Here is a 21,116-nt window from a genome sequence, read left to right on the forward strand (position 1 = left end):
CTGAGAACACTGTCAGACTGCCAAAGGAGATCAGGACATGCAACAAAAACGTATAAAGATTCCCGTTTGTAGGGAAATGGGCCAGGGCAGGGGAGGACAGGAAATTAACGAGCTTGTTACAAATTCTCATGTGCCAAGGGCATCCACCTTAGCTCACGGATCACCGAAAAACAGCTTAGCAGCCTTCTAGGACAGGAGGACCCTAGTGCTGGTATCATGTAAGATGAAGAGTCTCCATTTGTCCCATTTTTAAGAATCCCATCAAGCCCCTTGTCTGAAATGAGAGCTGTCTCCTATAAGGTTCTTTGGTGGCCCAGGCTGGGGTGACCAAAATGAAGTGAAATGACATGGGATTTACTCATAGGTCTGGTGCTTCCCCAGAATGCTCTCCCCCTCCTCAACTTTGGGGACCATCCAGTAATGGATGTAGTATTGAAGGGTGTCCCTCACTTTCAAGGAGGCAGCCAGGAAAATGAGGGCTAGGCTACCCACACCTCAGTTCCTTCCTAATTCACTCATCCATCTATGCACCCAACCATCCATCCACCATCTGTCCATCTGTCCACCCACCCATCCATGCCATTATTAGGGACAACTAGGTGATATATTGTATATTCCTCCTTTTATTGGGGGGAGGGGAGGCAATTGGGGTTAAGCCCAGGGTAACACAGCTAGTAAGTGTTAAGTGTCTGAGGCCGGATTTGAACTCAGGTCCTCCTGACTCCAGGGCCAGTGCTCTATCCACTGTGCCACCTAGCTGCCCTGGTGATACATCGTATAGCAGGCTGGACTTGGAGGCAGGAAGACCTAAACTGGAATCCTACTTTAGACACTGGCTGTGTAACCTGGGGCAAGTCTCTGAACCTTTCTAACCTCCAAAGTACCTGCCTCCCAGGGTTGTTGTGAGGATCAAATGAGATGGAGATACCATTTATGGAGCACTTTAAGGTTTGCAAAGCACTTTGTGTATATTGAGGCTGTTAGGCAGTCAGATAAGAATGTTGACCTTGGAGTCAGGAAGACCTGAGTCCGAATTCCACTTCTGACTCTTACTAGCTGTGTGATCCTGGGCAAGTCACTTCACCTCAGTTTGCCTCAATCTCCTCATCTATAAAATGGGCAAGTAACACTACCTTCCATGGTTGTTGTGAAGATCAAATGGAATCATTATTTTAAAGTGCTCTATGAACTTTAAATGCACTATATAAAATATTTGCTATTATAATTCTATGATTTTGTGATGATCAAATGAATTAATTTTTGAAAAGCATTTAGCTCAATGCTTGGAGCATAATAGACACTTAATAAATGTTTATTCCTGCTTTCTATTTCTACCTCTATCAAGTGGGAAGAATAATCACTTCCCCATCTCCCTACTAGTGTCAAAGGTGATAATGCAGATGAGCACAGAAAAGTAAAAGGCTTCTGGGATGTGGTGAAGAATTCCAATAGGGTCCCTGAGTGGGGGAACCAACAGGCTGCTTACGAAGGGAAGAACTGGTCCAGGGTCCATAAGGGTTGAAATAGGAGGACAAGGGTCAAGGAAAGAAGAAAAGGAGGGAGAGAAAGAAGGAAGGAAGGAAGGAAGGAAGGAAGGAAGGAAGGAAGGAAGGAAGGAAGGAAGGAAGGAAGGAAGGAAGGAAGGAAGGAAGGAAGGAAGGAAGGAAGGAAGGAAGGAAGGAAGGAAGGAAGGAAGGTTAAAAAGTCCAGTCTGAATGCTACATAATCCCAGAGAAGAGGAGAAAATGTACTTCCTTCAGGGAAGGGGCTGGGAGGTGGCTATACTGGTATATGATCATAAGTGGTGGCTGTGTTCACAATTCTCCTTTCTTTTGTTCTCTTGGGAAGGGAGAGAAGCAGATCTGAAAATGCAGGAGACAAAGGATAGTGATGAGCTCTTAGGAAAGAAAAGGAGACGTCATCATAGAAGGACCACTGCCCCCCAGACGCCCCTAGCTTGCTGTATCACACTGGGCAGAGCCGGCTCTTGGCCACAGCCCTGCCGCTGACTTGGTGTGTGACCTTGGGACCTTGAGAAAGTCGGTTACTAGGGAGCCACCGGCCCTTCTGCTTTGGAAAAATCAAAAAACCTTTATTTGGAAAGAACAGGAAAGCAGAATTTTCTTTAAGGATAAAACAAATTTGTGTGGCCTCCTCCGCCCCTGCCATCCCACAAGGTCACTTGGGCAGTGCCTGAGCAGCCCTTTCCACGATGACTCCAGGATGGGGGCAACACAAGCCTGGTAGAGGAGCCAGACCCTTCCTCCACACTCACCCCTGGGAAAAGGGAGAGTCTATGTTTCCCATAAGCCCCACAGCCACATCGTGAATCCACAAGGGGCCAGAGCCCAAGAGATCAGACAGGGCTGTCGGTGCCCAGCATCGGGCTCACCATTTCTCCCCAGTCAATCCCTCTCCTCTCTGGGGGCTCTTGGACAGGGATGGCCAAGGCCTCCTCTTGGCCCGGGGGAGTCGGCTCCACTGGGCCTTCCCGGCCCTCGGACTGTGGCTCGGTTCCTTCATCTACTCATCTTCTGGGCAGGCTGCTCCAGGGTCGACGCCCTCCTCCCGCCGCTCTTCCTCCATTCACAGATGGTGGCGTAGTCACACATCCGGCACTTCCACGCCTCCTTCACATCCACTCCCTGGGGCTCCCTGAGTCCTGTCCAGTACCCCAGGTGGTGGCGGAGCTTCTCCCTCACCTGCAGGGGCGAAACCAAGGGAGAGCTAGGCCGGCCCCAGCCCAGCTCCTCCCAACTATTCCCCAGGATTCTAAATACATAGCGCAAAGGCATCCCTGAGGCCCTCCCATTTTACAGGGGAGCAAACTGAGTCTTGGAGAGGTTACATAACTGACCAAGGTCACGCAGGCGGGATTTGAAAGCTGGGGCTCCTTCCACAATACGTCATGAAGCCACTCTTCCAGAATGGCTGGAGAAGGGGAAACCTCCCCTTCTAGAATGAGAGACACACAGACAGAGACAGAGAGACAGAGAGAGATACAAAGAGACAGAGACAGACAGAGAGACACAGAGACACAGACAGAAAGAGACAGAGACACAGAGACAGAGAGCAACACAGAGACAGAGAGAGACACAGACAGAGACATAGAGACACAGAGACAGAGACCAAGACAGAGAGACAGAGAGATACAAAGAGATAGAGAGTCACAGAGACAGAGACAAAGACAGAGAGAGACTGAGAGACAAAGACAGAGGTAGAGACAAAGAAAGAGACAGACAGAAATAGAGACAGCACCATTTGCTGCTGAATTATGTCATGTGCCATTCCATGGGCATGGGCCTTGTCTCCCCAATGAAGGGATTGAGTGGAAAACTTAGATTCAGGAAGACCTCAGTTTTAATACTCAGATACTTCCTGGCTGTGTGTCCTTGGGCAAGTCACTTTGGCTCTGAGACTCAGTTTCCCCATCTGAAAAATAGAGATGGTAATACACTACGTGTACCTCACAGGGCTACTAAGAGGCAAGTGCTTTACAAACCTTATTCTCTTCCTTTTGTTCCCCACTATCCCCAGTATCCAATACAGAAGTGGGCAAGACACGTCATATCCACCTCAGTAGAATGTAAACTCCTAGAGGGTGGGCGCTATTTTTCATTTTGTCTTTGTATCCCTCATAAGGCCGGATGCAATTTTCTGCATACATTAGGTGCCTAATAAATGCTTGCTGAAGCTTAGGACTGGAAAAGTGAGGAGAAAAAGCACCTCTCTCCCTTCTTGGCAAACATGGGGGCCTACAGGTATGGAATACCACGAGTGCAGTCAGACTTCATTGACATAGCGTTGCAGACCTGGCTTTCTTTCTTCTTTGTTACAAGGGATGCTCAATGGGGAGAGGAAGAAGAAGGAACATATTTGGAAATAAAGATGATGTAAAAACAAGAGATGATCATTTTAAAAACATTTCTTTTTTTTTTTGCAGGGCAATGAGGGTTAAGTGACTTGCCCAGGGTCACACAGCTAGTAAGTATCAAGTGTCTGGAGACTGAATTTGAACTCAGGTCCTCCTGAATCCAGGGCCAGTGCTCTATCTGCTGCGCCACCTAGCTGCCCCTTTTAAAACATTTCTTAGCTTGGAGTGAGCTTAACACTTCTACAATGAAACAACAAGCATTCATTAAAGCACCTACTGTGTGTCAGGCACTCTACTAGGCAATGTGGATACAAATACAAACAATGAAACAACCCCAGCTCTCAGGGAGCTTCTAGTCCATCAGGGGAGGCAACATGTACAATCAATCAATTAATGAGCATTTTCTAAGTACCTACTATGTGCCAGGCACTGGACTAAGTCCTTGGGGTACCAAAAAAAAAAAAAAGCAAAAACATAAAAGAACGTACAGAATAAATATGAAATAAAGGCAAGGTAGTTAGGCCAGCAATTGGGGGAATCAGGGAAGGCTTCACATAGGAGGCGGTGTGCTTGAGGTGAGCCTTGGAGGAAGTAGAGAGGAGGAGGTGAGGAGGGAGAGCACTCCGGGCATGATAGATCCGTCCAGGTGGAAGATGGAGCACATGCAATGGTAAGGGTGTTGTCTCCTTCCTGACTCCTCCTCATTTGTCCCAATCTTTAGATTCTTCTGTTCCCCTCAGCTTCCCTGTCTAAGCTGGATGGCCTTAATTAACCCCTAAGTTCAGAGGAAGGTAAGGAATGGGCTCTGACTTGACTGCCCCCTCCCAGCCAATCCCACTCCGCTCACCCGGTTCTCCTCAAAGACCACCATCTCTGTGCCCAGCACAGCATCCGTCTCCTGGTGGCTATACTCGATCTTCAGGGCATCAATGACTGGAAGGTCAGACAAAGTCAGGGACAAAATGGCCAGCTCCAGGAGGTCTCCGAAGGACTTCACGGTGAAGCCCCCCTGGTGGGCATGCTTCTGTACCTGGGACCCCAGCAGCAGCTCTGGGGAAAGCTTCATATGGTGAACCAGGCTGGCAGACGTCACCTGCCCCTTCACCATGGCATCAAAAATACATTTGTACAGGCTGACCTAGGGGAGAGGGGAGGTCGTGAGGAAAAACAGAGCCAGACTCGGCCAAAAAACCAACCATTGGGCAGTTATCAGACCTGAACAGGGCCTGAAAACCTATTTGCCCCTAGACAAATCACTTACCATTTCCTTTCTTTTTTTTTTTTCCCCTTTGTGAGGCAATTGGAGTTAAGTGACTTGCCCAGGGTCACACAGCTAGTAAGTGTTAAGTGTCTGAAGCCGCATTTGAACTCAGGTCCTCCTGACTCCAGGGCCAGTGCTCTATCCACTGCGCCACCTAGCTGCCCCTCACCATTTCCATAGCTCCTCACATGTTTGCTAAAATGAATTCATTTTTTGAGCCTCAGTTTCCTGGTCTTTGAAATAGATATAATAATATGTCACCTATATCAAAAAGTTGTTGTAGGAGGGCAAATCACTTAACCCTTATTGCCCCACCAAAAAAAAAAAAGTTGTTGTGGGGAGAGAATTTTGCCAACTCAGTTCAAACTGGGCATTTATTAAGCACCTACTATGCGCCAAGTGTTGGTGATACAAAGTCAAAAGCAAAACAGTCCCTGTCCTCAAGAAGCTTACAGTCTACTAGGATGATAAAATATTTACAGATAAGGAAATACACCATATGTCCTCAGTAAATGTAGAGTCATTTTTCCAGAGGAGGAAAGAACAATTTGGGGGTGGGGGGTAGTAAGAGGATGAGAAAATGTCTATAGGAGACAGTACCTCAACCACGTAATGGAAGCTAGAGATTCTGAGAGGCAGAGATGGGAAAGGACACTGTACATATCGGGGAACAGTCTGTCCAAAGGCATGGGAAGAATAGATGGAATTTTCTAAAGGAGGAACAGCAAGGGGAGTGCTTGTTTGGAAAAGAGAATGTATAAGGGAGAGTAATATTAAATAAGGGGTGGCTAGGTGGTGCAATGGATGGAGCGGCCTGGCCTAGAGTCAGGAAGACCTAAGTTCAAATCCAACCTCAGACACTTACTAGCTGTGTGACCCTGGACATGTCACTTAACCCTGTGCCTCAATTTCCTCATCTGTAAAATGAGCTGGCAAACCACTCCAGTATCTTTGCCAAGAAAACCCCCTATGGGGTTACCAAGAGTCAGAAATGACTGAAAAGAATGAACAACACAATATGAACCATATCTGGAAGGGTAGGCTGGAGTCAGACCTTAAGGTACTTTAAATATTTAAACAGAGGAGTTCCCATTTTATTCCAGAGGTAGAATAAAGATTCTTCAGCAAGAGAGCGCCTCTGCTTTAGGAAGATGATTTGGGGAGCAATGAAGCAGTCAATGAATGTGAGTCATTGTTAACAAAGACTCTGGACTCTAAAAGCCTATTTTCCGCCCCCCAGGAGGGTGTCAGGGCAGAATGACTACAGATACCTCTTTTATCTGCCTTTTCCTTTGGGCTCCCTAGGTTATCATTAACTGTGTGCTTAATCCAATGTCAGGCACAGTAAGCCCCTAAGACTTTCCAATGCTTGGATTCCTGCTATACTCTCTAATCAGCTTCCCCCTCTAGAACAATCCAACAAATGTTTACTGAGTGCCTATGCCTTGGTCCCTCTCTGGCTGCTCTATCTGTGCTAAAGACTGAGCCCATTCAGCTCTGCAACTCCCACTCAAGGGCCCATGCAGTCTTTTTTTTTTTTTTTTTTTTGCAGGGCAATGGGGGTTAAGTGACTTGCCCAGGGTCACACAGCTAGTAAGTGTCAAGTGTCCGAGGCCAGATTTGAACTCAGGTACTCCTGAATCCAAGGCCGGTGCTTTATCCACTGCGCCACCTAGCTGCCCCCATGCAGTCTTTTTTTAAAAATTTTTTTGGTGAGGCAATGAGGATTAAGTGACTGGCCCAGGGTCACACAGCTAGTAAGTATTAAGCGTCTGAAGTCGGATTTGAATTTAGGTCCTCCTGAATCCAGGGCCCAGTGCTCTATCCACTGTGCCACCTAGCTGCCCCGCCCATGCTGTCTTGATTGACAGGTGCTGCCCTAGGTCTCCAATATCTATCTGGCTCTCCCCCACCCCCATCAGCCTTCATTTTACACCCCAGTCATCTTCTAGCCATTAGCCCTGTGGAGCTGGGCTTCCTACTTCCCCTGTCTAGCTGGGGAACAATTACCAATTAAATGTTGCCTTGGCTAGTAGAAATTATGGCTCCATTTACCATCCCTGTGACTTCCTAAAATGAACCTCCCCTCCTCCAGATGTGTGCTTTCTCCATTAGAATGTAAGCTTCCTGAGGGCAGGGACTGCTTTCTTATGGGCATCCCCATCAGCCCCACCATTGTATCATTAGGGTTTTCCATATGCCCCCTTACCTTTATGTATCATCTCCCTCAATTACAGGATGAAATCTCTGACCAAAGAATAGAGCTCCCCTTTTCTTTGTCCCCCCAAAACTCAGCATGGTGTCTGGCACATAGTAAACACTTAGCAAATGCCTTTCTTTCATTCATTCACTCATTCATTCGTTCACAGTAAATTTTGTTCAAGCCTCTCATTTTCATTAAGTATGTTTCTTGGAGCAGCTAAGCGGCATAGTGGATAGAGCACTGGCCCTGGAATCAGGAGGACCTGAGTTCAAATTCGGCCTCAGACATTTACTAGCTGTGTGACCCTGGGCAAGTCACTTAACCCAAATTGCCCCCAAAACAACAACAAAGTCTATTTCTTCATTTTATAGACTTGCTTCCCATCTGCAGTGAAATGTTCAGTTTTGTTTTCTTATCCATTGTCATTCTCTTGGGCTTCTTGGATTGTTTAATCCATTCAAATTCAAAGTTTTGACAGAGGTTTGTTTTCCTCCTTTTCTTCTTATGTACGAGTCTTTATGTATTATTGTTTTTTATCTCCTTCCTCCTTAGAGACAGTTATCTGTCCCCACAGATTTTATCCTATTCAGCCACAGCCTTCATTCCGGTGGAGTTGAAAGAAAGAAATGGTTCTTCCTCCACGGCTTGACTCTGGACTGGGCAGGGGCACATCTCCAATACCAGCCCCCATCCTTATCTCCTACCTTCCCACTCCCTACTCCAACCACTTTCTCTTTCCCATTAGATACAGATCTACACAAATGAGAGTTATAAGGTTCAGTCCACAGAAGAGTCATTCACCTTTACCCTCCTTATCTTCTGATTCTTTTTTTGTTATTCTTTAATCCTCCCTGGGTTCCAGACAATGCTTCTTTGTTCTTCCTTTTAACTTGCAGTTCTATTGGTTTTTTTAAATAGTCTATAAAGAGGGAAGATTTGTCCATTTAACCTTTTCTTCATAATGGTTCTTATCTATCTTTTGGTGGTTGTTGTCTCTGCGGTGACCCCCCTTGGGGTTTTCTGGGCAGAGACAAGGCAGTGGTTTGCCATTTCCTTCTCCAGCTCATTTGCCAGATGAGGAAACTGAGGCAAGCAGGGGTAAGTGACTGGCCATGGTCACACAGTAAGTGTCTGAGGCCACATTTGAATTCAGGCACCCCCTAGCTGCCCATTTATCTTTCTAGCGTTTGCTTTTTTGGAGATCATATTCAGTTCACTTAGGTGGGTGGGTTGTTTTTTTTTTCAATAATGCTTCAACTATCTCTCTTTTGTTGAACACCCATTTCTTTGCGTTGGTGATTATTCTCAGCTCTGCAGAGATTCTTTTGGTTTCTTCCTTTGCTTTTAGAATTTCTCTATGACTCTAAAAAAAACCCCTGCATGATTCAAACCCGTGTTCTTTCACAGCTCCAGCTCTCTCCTGGCTATTTGCAAAATATGTTGTTTTGGGGTGAATGATGAATAAAAAACCATTTATAAATCTCTGGCACAGTACCTAGAGATACAAAGATCAGCAAACAAGATGGCCCCTGCCCTCAAGGAGTTTACACCAAACAAACAAACAAACAAACAAAAGTAAGTGATTAAGGGGCAGTTAGGTGGCACAGTGGATAGAGCACCAGCCCTGGATTCAGGAGGACCTGAGTTCAAATCCGGCCTCAGACACTTAACACTTACTAGCTATATGACCCTGGGCAAGTCACTTAACCCCAACTGCCTCACCAAAAAAAAAAAAAAAAGTAAGTGATTACACCAGACTCCTAGCTCTAGGTCTGATCCTATGACCTCTATGAGACGCAGTTTTGTCATCTGTAAAATGAGGGGGTTGGACAAGATGGCCTCTGAGGCTCAATCTATAATCCTGTGTCCCCTGGGGTCCCTTCCTTCTCTGAATCAACAACTCCAACATCTATGGTCCCGCCACACACGTACCTGGAAACGATCCTTCTCCTTCTGAGCCTCCAGTGGCATCATGGGTCGCTTTCGGGTCTTCAGTTCAGCCAGTTCCAGTTCCCCTTTTGAAGTGTAGTGTAGCTCATCAATTACTCCAACCAGGAACACCCCTTCTATTTCCCCAAAGACTGGGAACTCCCTAATTGTCCCACCTGTCAGAGAACAGAGGGTGATGTTACTCACAGGCAATCCATCCATCCTGGCCTGGAGCTTTTCACCAAGAAGAAAAAACAAAGACACAGGGAAGTGTCCTCAGAGCCCAGCATTTCTTCCTGTAAATAGCATCTCCTGTTTCCTTCTAAATGGTAGCTTGGAAACATGGGACAGATGTAGGAATGGTTCCTTGGGGTGAGGCAAAGAATTTCTATAGTGAAAAGGTAAATAGCCATCAATTGAGGATGGATTAAACAAATTGGGATGGAACATAACACACGAAAGGAATGGAATGACAAATATGAAGAATATGGAAAACCACAAGGAAGACTTCTATTAACTGATGCAAACCAAAACAGGGAGAACCAGGAAAGTGACATTCACAATGATCACAATCATGTAAACAGAAAGAACAACCATGAAAAAAATAGTGAAACTGAATGTTGTATAATTATAATGAGCAAGCCCTGCATCTAAGATGAGAAAATGCATCTCCTTCCCCTCTTTGCAGAGGTGGAAGGGACCATGGAAGTAGAACACTGCATATACTGTCATACTGGGTCATGGTATTAGTTAGTTTTGTTCGACTGCCTTTTATTCCCCACTTTGTTATTATTTGTTTCATAGGATGGCTTTCAGGGTACGAAAAGGATATTTCTGGAAATGAAAGTGATATAACCCCCCAAAAAATCAATACAGTTTTAATGAAAAGAGAAAAAAGGCAGACAGGGGACTTGGCAGGTGCCTTCCAATCACAAGTAACAGTCCAAAGGATTTAGCATCTTCATTAAGAAACTTGTTCCTCATTATTGGAGAAAATAATGACTAAATTGTTTATTCCCTTTGATTTATCTGCCCTAGGAATCCCACTCCTGGGTTAATACTCTCAGTGAATTCAATGGCAGAAAGGGCCCATTCATACCAAAATATTCCTATCAGCCCTATTTGTGTCTATATATACAGAAATATACATATATATAGTATATGTTTATATCTATATATGATCTTCAGAGAAACTTACTGCAAAGATTTTTTTCCAGTTACCTGCTTCTTTTTTCATTTTAGCTGCACTGATTTTATTTGTGCAAAAACTTAATTATGTGTAATCAAAATTGTCCATTTCGTCTTCTATGATCTTCTGTCTCATTCGGTTATATATTCCTTCCCTATCCACAGATGGCAAAAATAATTTCCATTTCTATGTACAACTGTAAGACTTCCTGAACTTAGGTACAAAAGCCCAGAGCATGAGGAGTCAGTAATATCTTGTGTTTCAATATATGTTCCTAACTGGTGTTCACCTTGGTAAATTTGAAGGCAGGGTAGCTGTGCTGAACTAAATCAATTCTGTAACCTTGCTTATTGGAGGTGACACAGTAGATAGAGCACTAGACCTGGAGTCAGAAAGACCTGAGTTCAAATCCAGCCTCAGACACTAATTGTGTGACCCTAGGCAAGTTACTTAACCTCTGCCTACCTCAGTTTCCTCACCTGTATTTCCCAGGGTTGTTGTGAGGCTCAAATGAGGAATATTTGTAAAGGGCTTTGCACATAGTAGGCATTATATAAATATCAACTAGTACTAGTAGTAGTAGCAGCAGCAGCACCACCACCACTACTGGTTTTCTCATACTCTTGTTAAGTAAATTTCTTTTCTATTAAATGTTAGATTCTTCAAGTGTCTAGCTTAGTTCTTACCCCAAGCCTGAACCACTGGACTGGTCTGAGTTAGGCCTGGCTCAGAACAGCCATGTTCTACAGTTATAGTACCTCTTCTGCAAAGAAGGGAATTGGGGGGGGGGGCAGCACTCATGGTTCTTCTTGGGGGCCAAGTTTAGTCATTAAAATTACAAGACAATGTTTCATTTTTTTTGTTCTTTCTATTTTCAATGTTGTAGGTGTCATGTAAATTCCTTTCCTGGTTCTGCTCACTTCGTTCTGCATTGGTTCATAGACATCTTCCAATCTGACTCAGAATTCTTCATATCAAGCAGTTTTTCATATAGTCCACAGAGCTTTGGCAGTGGAAACCAATGTAGCCCCAAGGGAAAGCTGCTGCCCAACCATCCGCGATGTATAAATTTGAGAGACGTGTTTTCTGGGTAATGAGTCATGGTATTAATCATGGTAACGGATAATTAATAAAAGGGGTCAGTGGTACTCTTGAACATCAAAGACCCCTCATGGAACCCACTCAACACTTATAAGTCCTTGGAAGAGTGAGTATTCCTGAGGGGTAGCAATCAACTCTGGTTAACAAGTAATGAGAAGAATGAATATTATAATGAAGGTGGGGCCATTCAAATGAGGGGGGGAAGGGGAAGGACTGCCTTAAATCACTCTCATTCCTAGACTCAAGCCATCTAGACTAGGGCTTCTTAAACTTTTTCCACTAGTGACCCCTTTTCACCCAAGAAATCTTTACATGACCTCAGGTATATACGTATATAAAATAGGTACCCATAACCTTTTACTGTTGCCACTTTTCACAACCCCCCACATTCAGTTACAGGACCCCACATGGGGTCAGGACCCACAGGTTAAGAAGCTTTGATCTAGGGGGCAGCTAGGTGGTGCAGTGGACAGAGCACCGGCCCTGAAGTCAGGAGTACCTGAGTTCAAATCCGGCCTCAGACACTTAAAACTTACTAGCTGTGTGACCCTGAGCAAGTCACTTAACCCCAATTGCCTCACTTTAAAAAAAAAAAAAAGAAGCTTTGATCTACACAAAGGATCCACTCCTACCCAAGCCTGAGTAGAACACAAAGGGCAGAAATTCACCTAAATTCCTTGTTAAGGTTCTCTAGTTGGGTGGGATCTCCAGCCCAGGACTGAAAAGCTCTCATCCATTAACAATGTCCTTCAATTCAATGTAATTCAATCATCAATTTTTGATGAGGGAAATAATCATTTCTCTCACTTCCTTGTTTATACAATGAGAGGGGTCACATTCACTGGTCCCCGAGGCCCCTTCTCAATCTAGATCTGTTTTCCTAAGTCTCCTTACCTGACTGCAGGATGGGTACCATAGAGAGAATGTTCAGCAGCTTCACTGCCCAGGCATCTTCTTTAGTGGAGGTGTGAATGTTCACAAGGTCATGGAGTTCTAACTCTGAAAGGAGAAATGGATTAGTGTTTGGTACTTTCTGTTGCTCTCTCCTCTCACCAGGAGCAATCCAGACCTCCAGCCCTCGTCTCAAAGACCCCTTTCTCTGTCTGTGCATCTCACTTCTCTCTCTGTCTCTCTCTCTGTCTCTGTCTCTGTCTCTCTCTTTCCCAGCATGAATAACTTCCCCAGGCACCAGACTTGAGAATGGGAGAAGGGGAGGGGCAGCTAGGTGGTACAGTGGATAGAGCACCTGCCCTGGACTCAGGAGGACCTAAGTTCAAATCTGGCCTCAGACACTTAACACTTACTAGCTGTGTGACCCTGGGCAAGTCACTTAACCCCAATTACCTCACCAAAAAAAAAAAAAAGAGAGAGAGAGAGAATGGGAAAAGGTACAGCAGCCTCTGAACAGGCTTGGGGAAGATGGGGCTGGAGGGAACACAGAAGGTCTCAACAGAAATTCCCCCGGGTATATGTAGTCCTAGCCAGGGTCCATCTATTGGGCAGAGAGAGTTTACCCAATCAGGGCCCTTCAATGTGCCAGATGGGATGAGGACAGTCAGTTTTCAGTTGTGTCCAACTCTCCATGACCCCATTTGAAGTTTTCTTGGCTTAGATACTGCAGTGGTCTACCATTTCCTTCTCCAGCTCATTTGACAGATGGATGAGGAAACTGAGGTAAACAGGGTGAAGTAACTTGCCCAGGGTTACACAGCTAGTGTCTGAGGCCAGATTTGAACTCAGGAAGATAAGTCTTCCTGACTCTAGTGTTCTACCCACTGTGCCACCTGGATGTTCCAGGATGAGAACATACTAGTCTACAGCCTGCTGAGGACCCAGAAGACCCTTTGTGTTAGCTCTGCTCTTCATATTTTAGACATCAAAGCATTATCACTCAGTTCTGCTGGGAACAAAAACTTCTTCTGCCTGAGATGTACATTAAATATAGACTAATACTTCATAATCCAGGAAATGAATAGTTTGAAATTCTGACCACTGGGTGGCTCAATGGATGAAGCATTGGACCTGGAGTCAGGAAGGCCCAAGGAAGACCTGAGGTCAAATCCAGCCTCAAACACTTACTAGCTGTGTGACCCTGGGGCAAGTCACTGAACCTTTGTCTGCCTAAATTTCTTCTTCTGTAAAATGGAGATGTTAACAGTACCTTTCCTCCCAGGGATCAAATGAGATAACATTTGCAAAGTGCTTTGCAAAGTTTAAAGTACCAGATAAATGCTAGTTATGTTTGTAATTATACAGGGTGTCCCAAAAGTCTTAGTCCCTTAGTGAGACATCTTCGTGGTGTTTAAAACTGCACTAAGACTTTTGGGACACCTTGTATTCTAAAGCAGAATGTGATACAGAGCCTAATGATATGGTTCAAAGAAGGGATGAGTGCCTCCAACCATTTTCTGCCTTCTTAGAGATAAATGGATTTCTTGACAAGGGATCTAGACCTTGAAAATTGTCCCTAGGAATATGGAGACACCCAAAATGTCCAGAGGAGGGGATTCTTGTTAGGCTCTATGGTTTCCTGGCTTTAGCCTGTCTTACAACAGGCCTGTACACTCCTCTTGGCAGATACCTCTGCCTTGACCCTTTTCTAGATCAATCACCTGGAATCTCCCTTCTCTGCTAACATCTTACAGCCCCAGGCTGCACCTAAGGGAGGCTGCTAGCATCTCCCTGCCTGGGACAAGTAGGAGTAGCTAATCAAAAACACCTGACAGAGGCCCTACCCCCACCCCCAAAAAAGTCCTGGCCCTCATCTGCATTTCTGAGCTGCTCTGATGTTTGAAGGGACCCAGGTGTGCTAGCCACCAACCTTGGAAATGTGAAGGAAGCTCAGAGCTCAGTGGATGTCCACCCATTGGAGGTAGCCTCTCACAGGCCCATCATTCAATTCCTTGCTCCTCCTGTCATTGCCTGAGGGTCATTACACCATACATGGGCCTTGCTTGCCCCTCCCTCCCCCAAGATGTCTCTTTTTTTTTTTTTTTGGTGAAGCAGTTGGGGTTAAGTGACTTGCCCAGGGTCACACAGCTAGTAAGTGTTAAGTGTCTGAGGCTGGATTTGAACTCAGGTCCTCCTGACTCCAGGGCCGGTACTCTATCCACTGTGCCACCTAGCTGCCCCTCAAGGTGTCTCATTTTAAGACCAATGCCCTTCTGCAAATCTACTGCTTTTAATGTGACTAGCCAGTCTACCTTTTCTTTAAAAATCTCTAATTCTCAAAAGCAGCTGCAACAAATGAGGACAAATGAGGCATCCTGGAACCGTGGAAAGAGTCTGAGGCTCTGGGTTCAAATCCTCCCTCTGACGTCTACTACCTCTCTAACCTTGGGCAAGTGAATCAATCTCCCTGGGCCTCAGTTTCTTCCTCTGTAAAGTGAAGGGGCAGAGCATGAGGGCCTCCGAGATCCCTTCCAGTTCTAAGTCCATAATCTCCTTATATGAGGTGGTTGCCAATTTTCAAAGGTTTGTTTTGAGTTTGGGTGTTTCGTTTTGTTTTGTTTGTGGGGCAATGGGGGTTAAGTGACTTGCCCAGGGTCACACAGCTAGTAAGTGTCAAGTGTCTGAGGCCAAATTTGAACTCAGGTCCTCCTGAATCCAGGGCCTGTGCTCTATCCACTGTGCCACCTAGCTGCCTCTTTTGTTTTTGTTTTTGTTTTTTATTATGATGATTTGGAAGGTAGCCTGTATCCATTTTATAAGCTGTAACCACAGCTGAGAGAAACCCACGATACCTGGATTCCACATCAACAGAAATGAATTGTAAAAAGTGAGATGTTCTTTCAATGTGGCAAATAGGACCTAAGTTCTAAATGCCATCTCGGATTGCTGACTACTTGTGGGACCCTGGGCAAGTCATTCATAACCTCTTTGGACCTCAGTTCCCCATCTGTAGACAGCTGGGGGTAGATAGAGTTTAACAGAGGACGAGCTGGGCCCCCTGGGCAAATTACTTCCCCTCTCCCTCTGCCTCAGTTTGCTTATCTGGAAAATGGGAATCAGAATAGCATGTACCTCATCAGGTTGTTGTAAGGACTAATAGATGTGATTTATGTAAAGCACGATGTAAATACAAGCTTTTTTTTTTCTTTTTCTTTTCTTTTTTGGTGAGGCAATTGGAGTTAAGTGACTTGCCCAGGGTCACACAGCTAGTAAGTGTCAAGTGTCTGAGGCCGGATTTGAACTCAGGTCCTCCTGAATCCAGAGCCTGTGCTCTATCCACTGTGCCACCTAGTTGCCCCTAAATACTAGCTTTTATCCTTATTATGATTATCATCTGGAAAACTAGAGGGTTGGATTAGATGGCCTCTGAACCTCCCTCCAGCTCCAGATCCATGATCCCCATTTGGGCCTACACTCTGGGTTTTATTGGAGGATGGGGTGCCATGGGCCAGCGCCACAGGCCAGCCTCTCCTCTCTTCCTCACCTCTGGCAAGGTGGATGCTGGCTCCAGCACCCAGCACAGCAGCCTTCTCCGCTGACTGGAAGCCTGGGAGTTCTTTCCCATACACCATCTGCTGCTCACACCAGCTCTGTGTAGACAGGTCAGAGACCCACAGGCACCTGAGGTAGAACCTCTCCATTGGCGTCGGGGCATCTGCCTCTCGCTTCCGTTTATATGGCCCCTGTGAGTTGACTTGCTTTCTGGGGTCTCCCAAAGAGGAGCCAGGCTGGTTCCCAAGTTCTTCGATGTCTCTGAAAATAGACAATACTGAGCCTCCAGGCTAGGTGGCAAAGTGGATAGAGCACTGGTCCTGGAGTCAGGAACACTTGAGTCCAAATTTGGACTCAGACACTTACTAGCTGTGTGACCCTGGGCAAGTCACTTAACTCTGGTTGCCTCAGTTTTCTCATCTGTAAAATGAACCAAAGAAAGAAATGGCAAACCACTCCAGTATCTTTGCCAAGAATCACCTTGGGTATGTTGCTTTTCTTTTATGTGCCTCAGTTTCTTCATCTGTGAAATGGGACTAATAATTGCACCTGTCTCAAAGTTAAGGATGTTATAAGGATCAAATGAGGTAATATCTACAAAACGTTTAGCACATAGTAGGTACTTAATAAATGCTTGTTCCTTTCCCACCCTTCCCTAGCTTTGCAGCATGATACAGCTGAAATATTCAAGGCTGGTCTAAGAGTCTGGAAAACATGGGTTCCAATCCTGACATTTACTAGCTATATGACCATAGACAAGACACTTAACTAAGCCTCAGTTTCCTTCTTTGTAAAACGGTGATAGAAACACTTGCAGTATTTATCACAAGTGGTTGTTGTGAGGAAAGCACTTTGTCAAGACACTAGATAAAAGTGAGTATCAGGGGGCAGCTAGGTGGCGCAGTGGATAAAGCACCGGCCCTGGACTCAGGAGTACCTGAGTTCAAATTCGACCTCAGACACTTGACACTTACTAGCTGTGTGACCCTGGGCAAGTCACTTAACTCCCATTGCCCTGCCCCCCCCCCAAAAAAAAGTGAGTGTCAGAAGAGAAATGAAGATACTTGTTGACTTCTGACCCAAAAGAGAATGTGAAATTTAAGACCCTCAGTACCTGACCCTTGCAGGGTAGGGGTAGGTGAAGAATAGAGAGGAGACTTTTCCTGGGGAAAGGTTTAGCATGGGCTTGTACCATCTAAGAAAGAAAGCCTGAAAATGTATGTATTTTGGTGTGTACCTGACAGTGTGCAGATTTGCTGGCCTGGATGGATGGATAGGTGGCTGGGTGGGTGGATGGATGGATGGATGAACAAATAAATGCACTGGTTTGTATTCAGCACCTACTTTGTGCTTCCCTCATTGCAGGATGACAGGGCACAAAAGAAAGGTAATCAGATGATTATTATGTGCCAGGCACTGTGCAAGATGCCGGGGGTACAGAAAAAAAGCAAAACCAGTGCCTGCCCTCAAGAAGCTGACATTTAGATGAGGGAGACAAAATGTATAAATACTAATATGTATAAAACAAAATTATATATAATAGGGAGCCAATGAGTAGAGAGGAGTGATGTGGTCAAACATGCCAGGCTTTAGGAACAACACGATGGCAGCTGACTGGAAAATGGATTGGAGTGCCAAGAGATTTGCCCTCAACAGTCATAGGGAAATTCAGAGGAAGGGGATTGTCTCTCGAAACCAGAAGGGACTTCTGAGGCATCTTATCTGATCAGGACCAAGACCCCATTACAACATCCCCAACAGTATGGTCGTCTAACCTGTTTGAAGATTTCCTGGGACAGGGAGCTCACTACCTCTCCTGGCGGTCCATTGACCTTTTGAATTTTTTCTCACTGCTGGGAAGTTTTTCAAATAAAGAATCTGAAATTTGGCTTTCTACAACTTTCACCCAATTGTGGCTAGTTTTCTTCTCTGAACCCAGGTAAATTAATTCTAATCTCACTTCTGCATGACATAACCTTTCCTGTGTCATGGACACCCCTTCCCACCCTTGGCAGTCTGGGTAAGCCTAAGGTCCCCTTCTCAGAATTATGTTTTACACAGAATTACAAAGGAAACCAATTCTATTGAAATTGAATTACCGGGGGCAGCTAGGTGGCACAGTGGATAGAGCACCAGCCCTGGAGTCAGGAGTACCTGAGTTCAAATCTGGCCTCAGATACCTGACACCTAACTAGCTGTGTGACCCTGGGCAAGTCACTTAACCCCAATTGCCTCACTTAAAAAAAAAAAGAAATTGAATTACTAAAATATTTTTAAAACATGTTCTCAGTTCTCAGGTTACCAATTCCTGGGCCAGACTCTACAGAATTCCCCTAATCTACCATTTCAGAAAGCTGGGTTAGTGGGACATGCTATTTGTTATTGCTAAAGCCATGCTGGGTCTTCCTGAGAACCAGCTCTATGTCTTAAGGGTTCAAAATTCGGAGTCAAATTCACTGGACTATAGTTTGAACAATCTACCTTCAGCTCTGTTTTTAAAACTGGGATATCTGCCTATCTCCTCTCCTGAAACAACTCTTCTATCCTTTACCACTTTTGTTGTTGTTTTGTTTTATATTCAAACTAACTGTTAAAATGAAGATCTAGGGGCAGCTAGGTGGCACAGTGGATAGAGCACCCTCCCTGGATTCAGGAGGAACTGAGTTCAAATCTGGCCTCAGACATTTGACACTTACTAGCTGTGTGACCCTGGGCAAGTCACTTAACCCCAATGGCCTCACCAAAAAAGAAGAAGATCTTCCTTTTCTCCCTCCCACCTTTCCTCTGCCCCCCAAATTGAGAAATCAAGAAAGACAAAATTCCTATTACAAGCATGCAGAGTCAGGTAAAACAGATGCTTACATCCGCCATATTCAAAAAATGTCTCAATCTGCACTGAGTCCATCAGGAGGTGGTTAGCCTGTTTCATCTTGAGTAGGTGATTGTGGCTGCTCATTGTGATGACTGGGGTTCCTAAGTGTTTTAAAGTTGATTGTTTTTACAATGTTGCTTTTTCTGTTATAAATTGTACTCCTGGTTAAGCTCACTTCACTTTTCATCAGTTCACACAAGTCTTCCCACGTCTTTCTGAAACCATCCCCTCTCCATGTTTCTTGTAGCACAATAGTATTCCATCATAATCATATACCACAAACAAGCCATTCCCCAATTGATGGGCATTCCCTCAATTTCCAATTCTTCACCAACACAAAAAGAGTAGCTATAAATATTCTTGTACATATGGGTCCTTTTCCTCTTTCTTTGAACTTTTTGAGTTGTAGGCCTAGTAGAGCCATTACTTTAAAACAAGTTTAATTAATGACTTTTGCATGACATTCATTTCTTTTTTTTTCTTTTTTTTTTTTTAGTGAGGCAATTGGGGTTAAGTGACTTGCCCAGGGTCACACAGCTAGTAAGTGTTAAGTGTCTAAGGCCAGATTTGAACTCAGGTCCTCCTGAATCCAGGGCACCACCTAGGTGCCCCTTGACATTCATTTCTAAATATACCTTGTCTGCCTTTCCTCCCCAGGAAGTCTGACCTAGGAACAAAGATTAAACACACACCAGTTCATTGGAGCTGGAAAGGACCTCAAAGATTATTTGGTCGACCCTGCCTCATTTTACAGATGAGGAAACTGAGGTCGAGAGAAATTAAAGGGATTCGCTCAAGGTCACACAGACAGTAGGAGCAGCAGAATGTCAGTTGGAACCCAGAATCCTCCGACTCCAAATCCAAGAAATCGGTAAAATCCACCAGAGCATTCATGGTGCCTGGCTGGGTAGGTAACATTCCACACCTGTAGCTCCCCACCTCTTAAAGGAAAGGGATCCCTACTTAAATCCAATTCACTGTAAGTGATGACATCACCGCGATGTCATGGTTCTCTTGGAGAACGAAGGACAAGTAACAACAAATTAGTGGTGCCGCAAGCACATTTTCCCATTCTTTCAGGAGCCTAGTGGCTTGAAGCCACTTGAAGGTTAGAGTAAATCCTACTCCCTCACCTTCCATGTGTATGGAGGAGGAGGAGGAAGAGGAGGGGAGAGGAAGAGGGAGAGAGAGGGGGAGGGGGAAAGAGAAAGACTGAGGACAGAGGAGGAGAAATCAACACAGAGAAGAACGGAGGAGGGTAGAGAGAGATGGGGAAAGAGACAAAACATAGACACGGAGGACAGACAAAGACAGAGATATGGGGGCGGGGGAGCGATGGAGGAGGGGACAGAGAGGGGAGGGATGGAGAGAGAGACAGATCACAGCATCTCCGACACAGTTTTTACGCGGCTCTCGCCTCCCACCCGCCCCCCGCCCCGGGTTCATCCTGCGCTGGGGCTTTGAAGGTGAGTGGCCGTGGGTCCGCATCATCCAGGTGAGCACTGCTCTCATCTCCCAGAGGCCCCGGAGATTTTAGGCCCTGATCCCTGCCCCGCCCCGCCCTCCCCCGCCCGGGCCGCAGCCAGGACCAGATCACCTCTCACCCCAGCTCCGAAAAATCGGGGAACTCTGAGTCGCTCAGATCTTCAAAACCCGCGGCCTCGGCTGCACCGGACTCCCGCCCAGTCCCGTCCATGGCCCAGCCCCGAGTTGCGGAAGGGGCCGGATCTACAGCACGGTGCCCGCCTCCTGGTCCCCCTGCCTCCGATGCCGAGCCCCTCCTCCTGCGTCATCCATCCCCTCCCATCCCTCCTCCTCCTCCTCCTCCTCCTCCGCCAGTGCGATCCCACCGCCTGCCTCCTGCTGGCCGTGTGCTGGAGAATCTCCGGCGACTTGGAATCCTGAAAGGTCGTGGGTTCGAATCCCCACATCAAATCACGTCTATAAGCATTTATTGAACGCCTGCCGTATGTGAGACCCTGCTCTTGGGATACAAAGAAAGGAAAAGACAAGTCTCTACCCACACGAAACTCACTGTCCAAAACTTTATAGCTGAGTGGCTATGGGCAGATCACTTGACCTCTCTGTGCCCCAGTTCCCTCACCTGTAAAATGGTCCCCGCAAAATACTGGTAGTACAGTACCTGTCTCCCAGGGTGGTTGTAAGGGCCAAGTGAAGTAATGGGTGTAGTGGGCTTTACATCTCTTATGCCTCTATGAAATGTCTGCTAGGATTTACCGCCCC

The 21,116-nt window shown here is 45.7% G+C and overlaps 1 protein-coding gene across 4 annotated transcripts; it reads right to left on the bottom strand.

Moving 5' to 3' along the window:
• Positions 1-2,100: 2,100 nt before the first annotated feature.
• On the bottom strand, positions 2,101-20,624 carry EXO5 (exonuclease 5). Of its 4 annotated transcripts, none has more exons than XM_044005032.1 (7): positions 20,477-20,594; positions 16,367-16,420; positions 15,993-16,261; positions 12,452-12,556; positions 9,271-9,443; positions 4,722-5,012; positions 2,101-2,702 (listed from the first exon to the last, which is right to left on the bottom strand). In XM_044005032.1, the coding sequence occupies exons 3-7, from the start codon at positions 16,147-16,149 to the stop codon at positions 2,520-2,522; spliced, it is 909 nt and encodes a 302-aa protein (XP_043860967.1). In that variant the 5' UTR covers positions 16,150-16,261; positions 16,367-16,420; positions 20,477-20,594; the 3' UTR covers positions 2,101-2,519. The 4 variants fall into 4 exon arrangements, with proteins under 4 accessions (XP_043860967.1, XP_043860969.1, XP_043860966.1 ...); XM_044005034.1 differs by having other exon boundaries at positions 20,470-20,515; XM_044005031.1 differs by lacking the exon at positions 16,367-16,420 and having other exon boundaries at positions 20,477-20,624.
• Between the last annotated feature and the right edge of the window lie 492 nt (positions 20,625-21,116).

This window comes from Dromiciops gliroides, chromosome 4, assembly GCF_019393635.1.
Source record: "Dromiciops gliroides isolate mDroGli1 chromosome 4, mDroGli1.pri, whole genome shotgun sequence".
NCBI classification, from domain to species: domain Eukaryota; kingdom Metazoa; phylum Chordata; class Mammalia; order Microbiotheria; family Microbiotheriidae; genus Dromiciops; species Dromiciops gliroides.

Excerpts from the sequence above, each read along its gene's own strand:
- EXO5 (XM_044005031.1), bottom strand. The coding sequence starts at position 20,568 with ATGGACGGGACTGGGCGGGAGTCCGGTGCAGCCGAGGCCGCGGGTTTT. Across the intron at positions 12,557-15,992 it reads CAGCATCCACCTTGCCAGAG|AGTTAGAACTCCATGACCTT; the intron begins GTGAGGAAGAGA and ends TTCTCCTTTCAG. Across the intron at positions 5,013-9,270 it reads AGGAGAAGGATCGTTTCCAG|GTCAGCCTGTACAAATGTAT; the intron begins GTACGTGTGTGG and ends CCTCTCCCCTAG.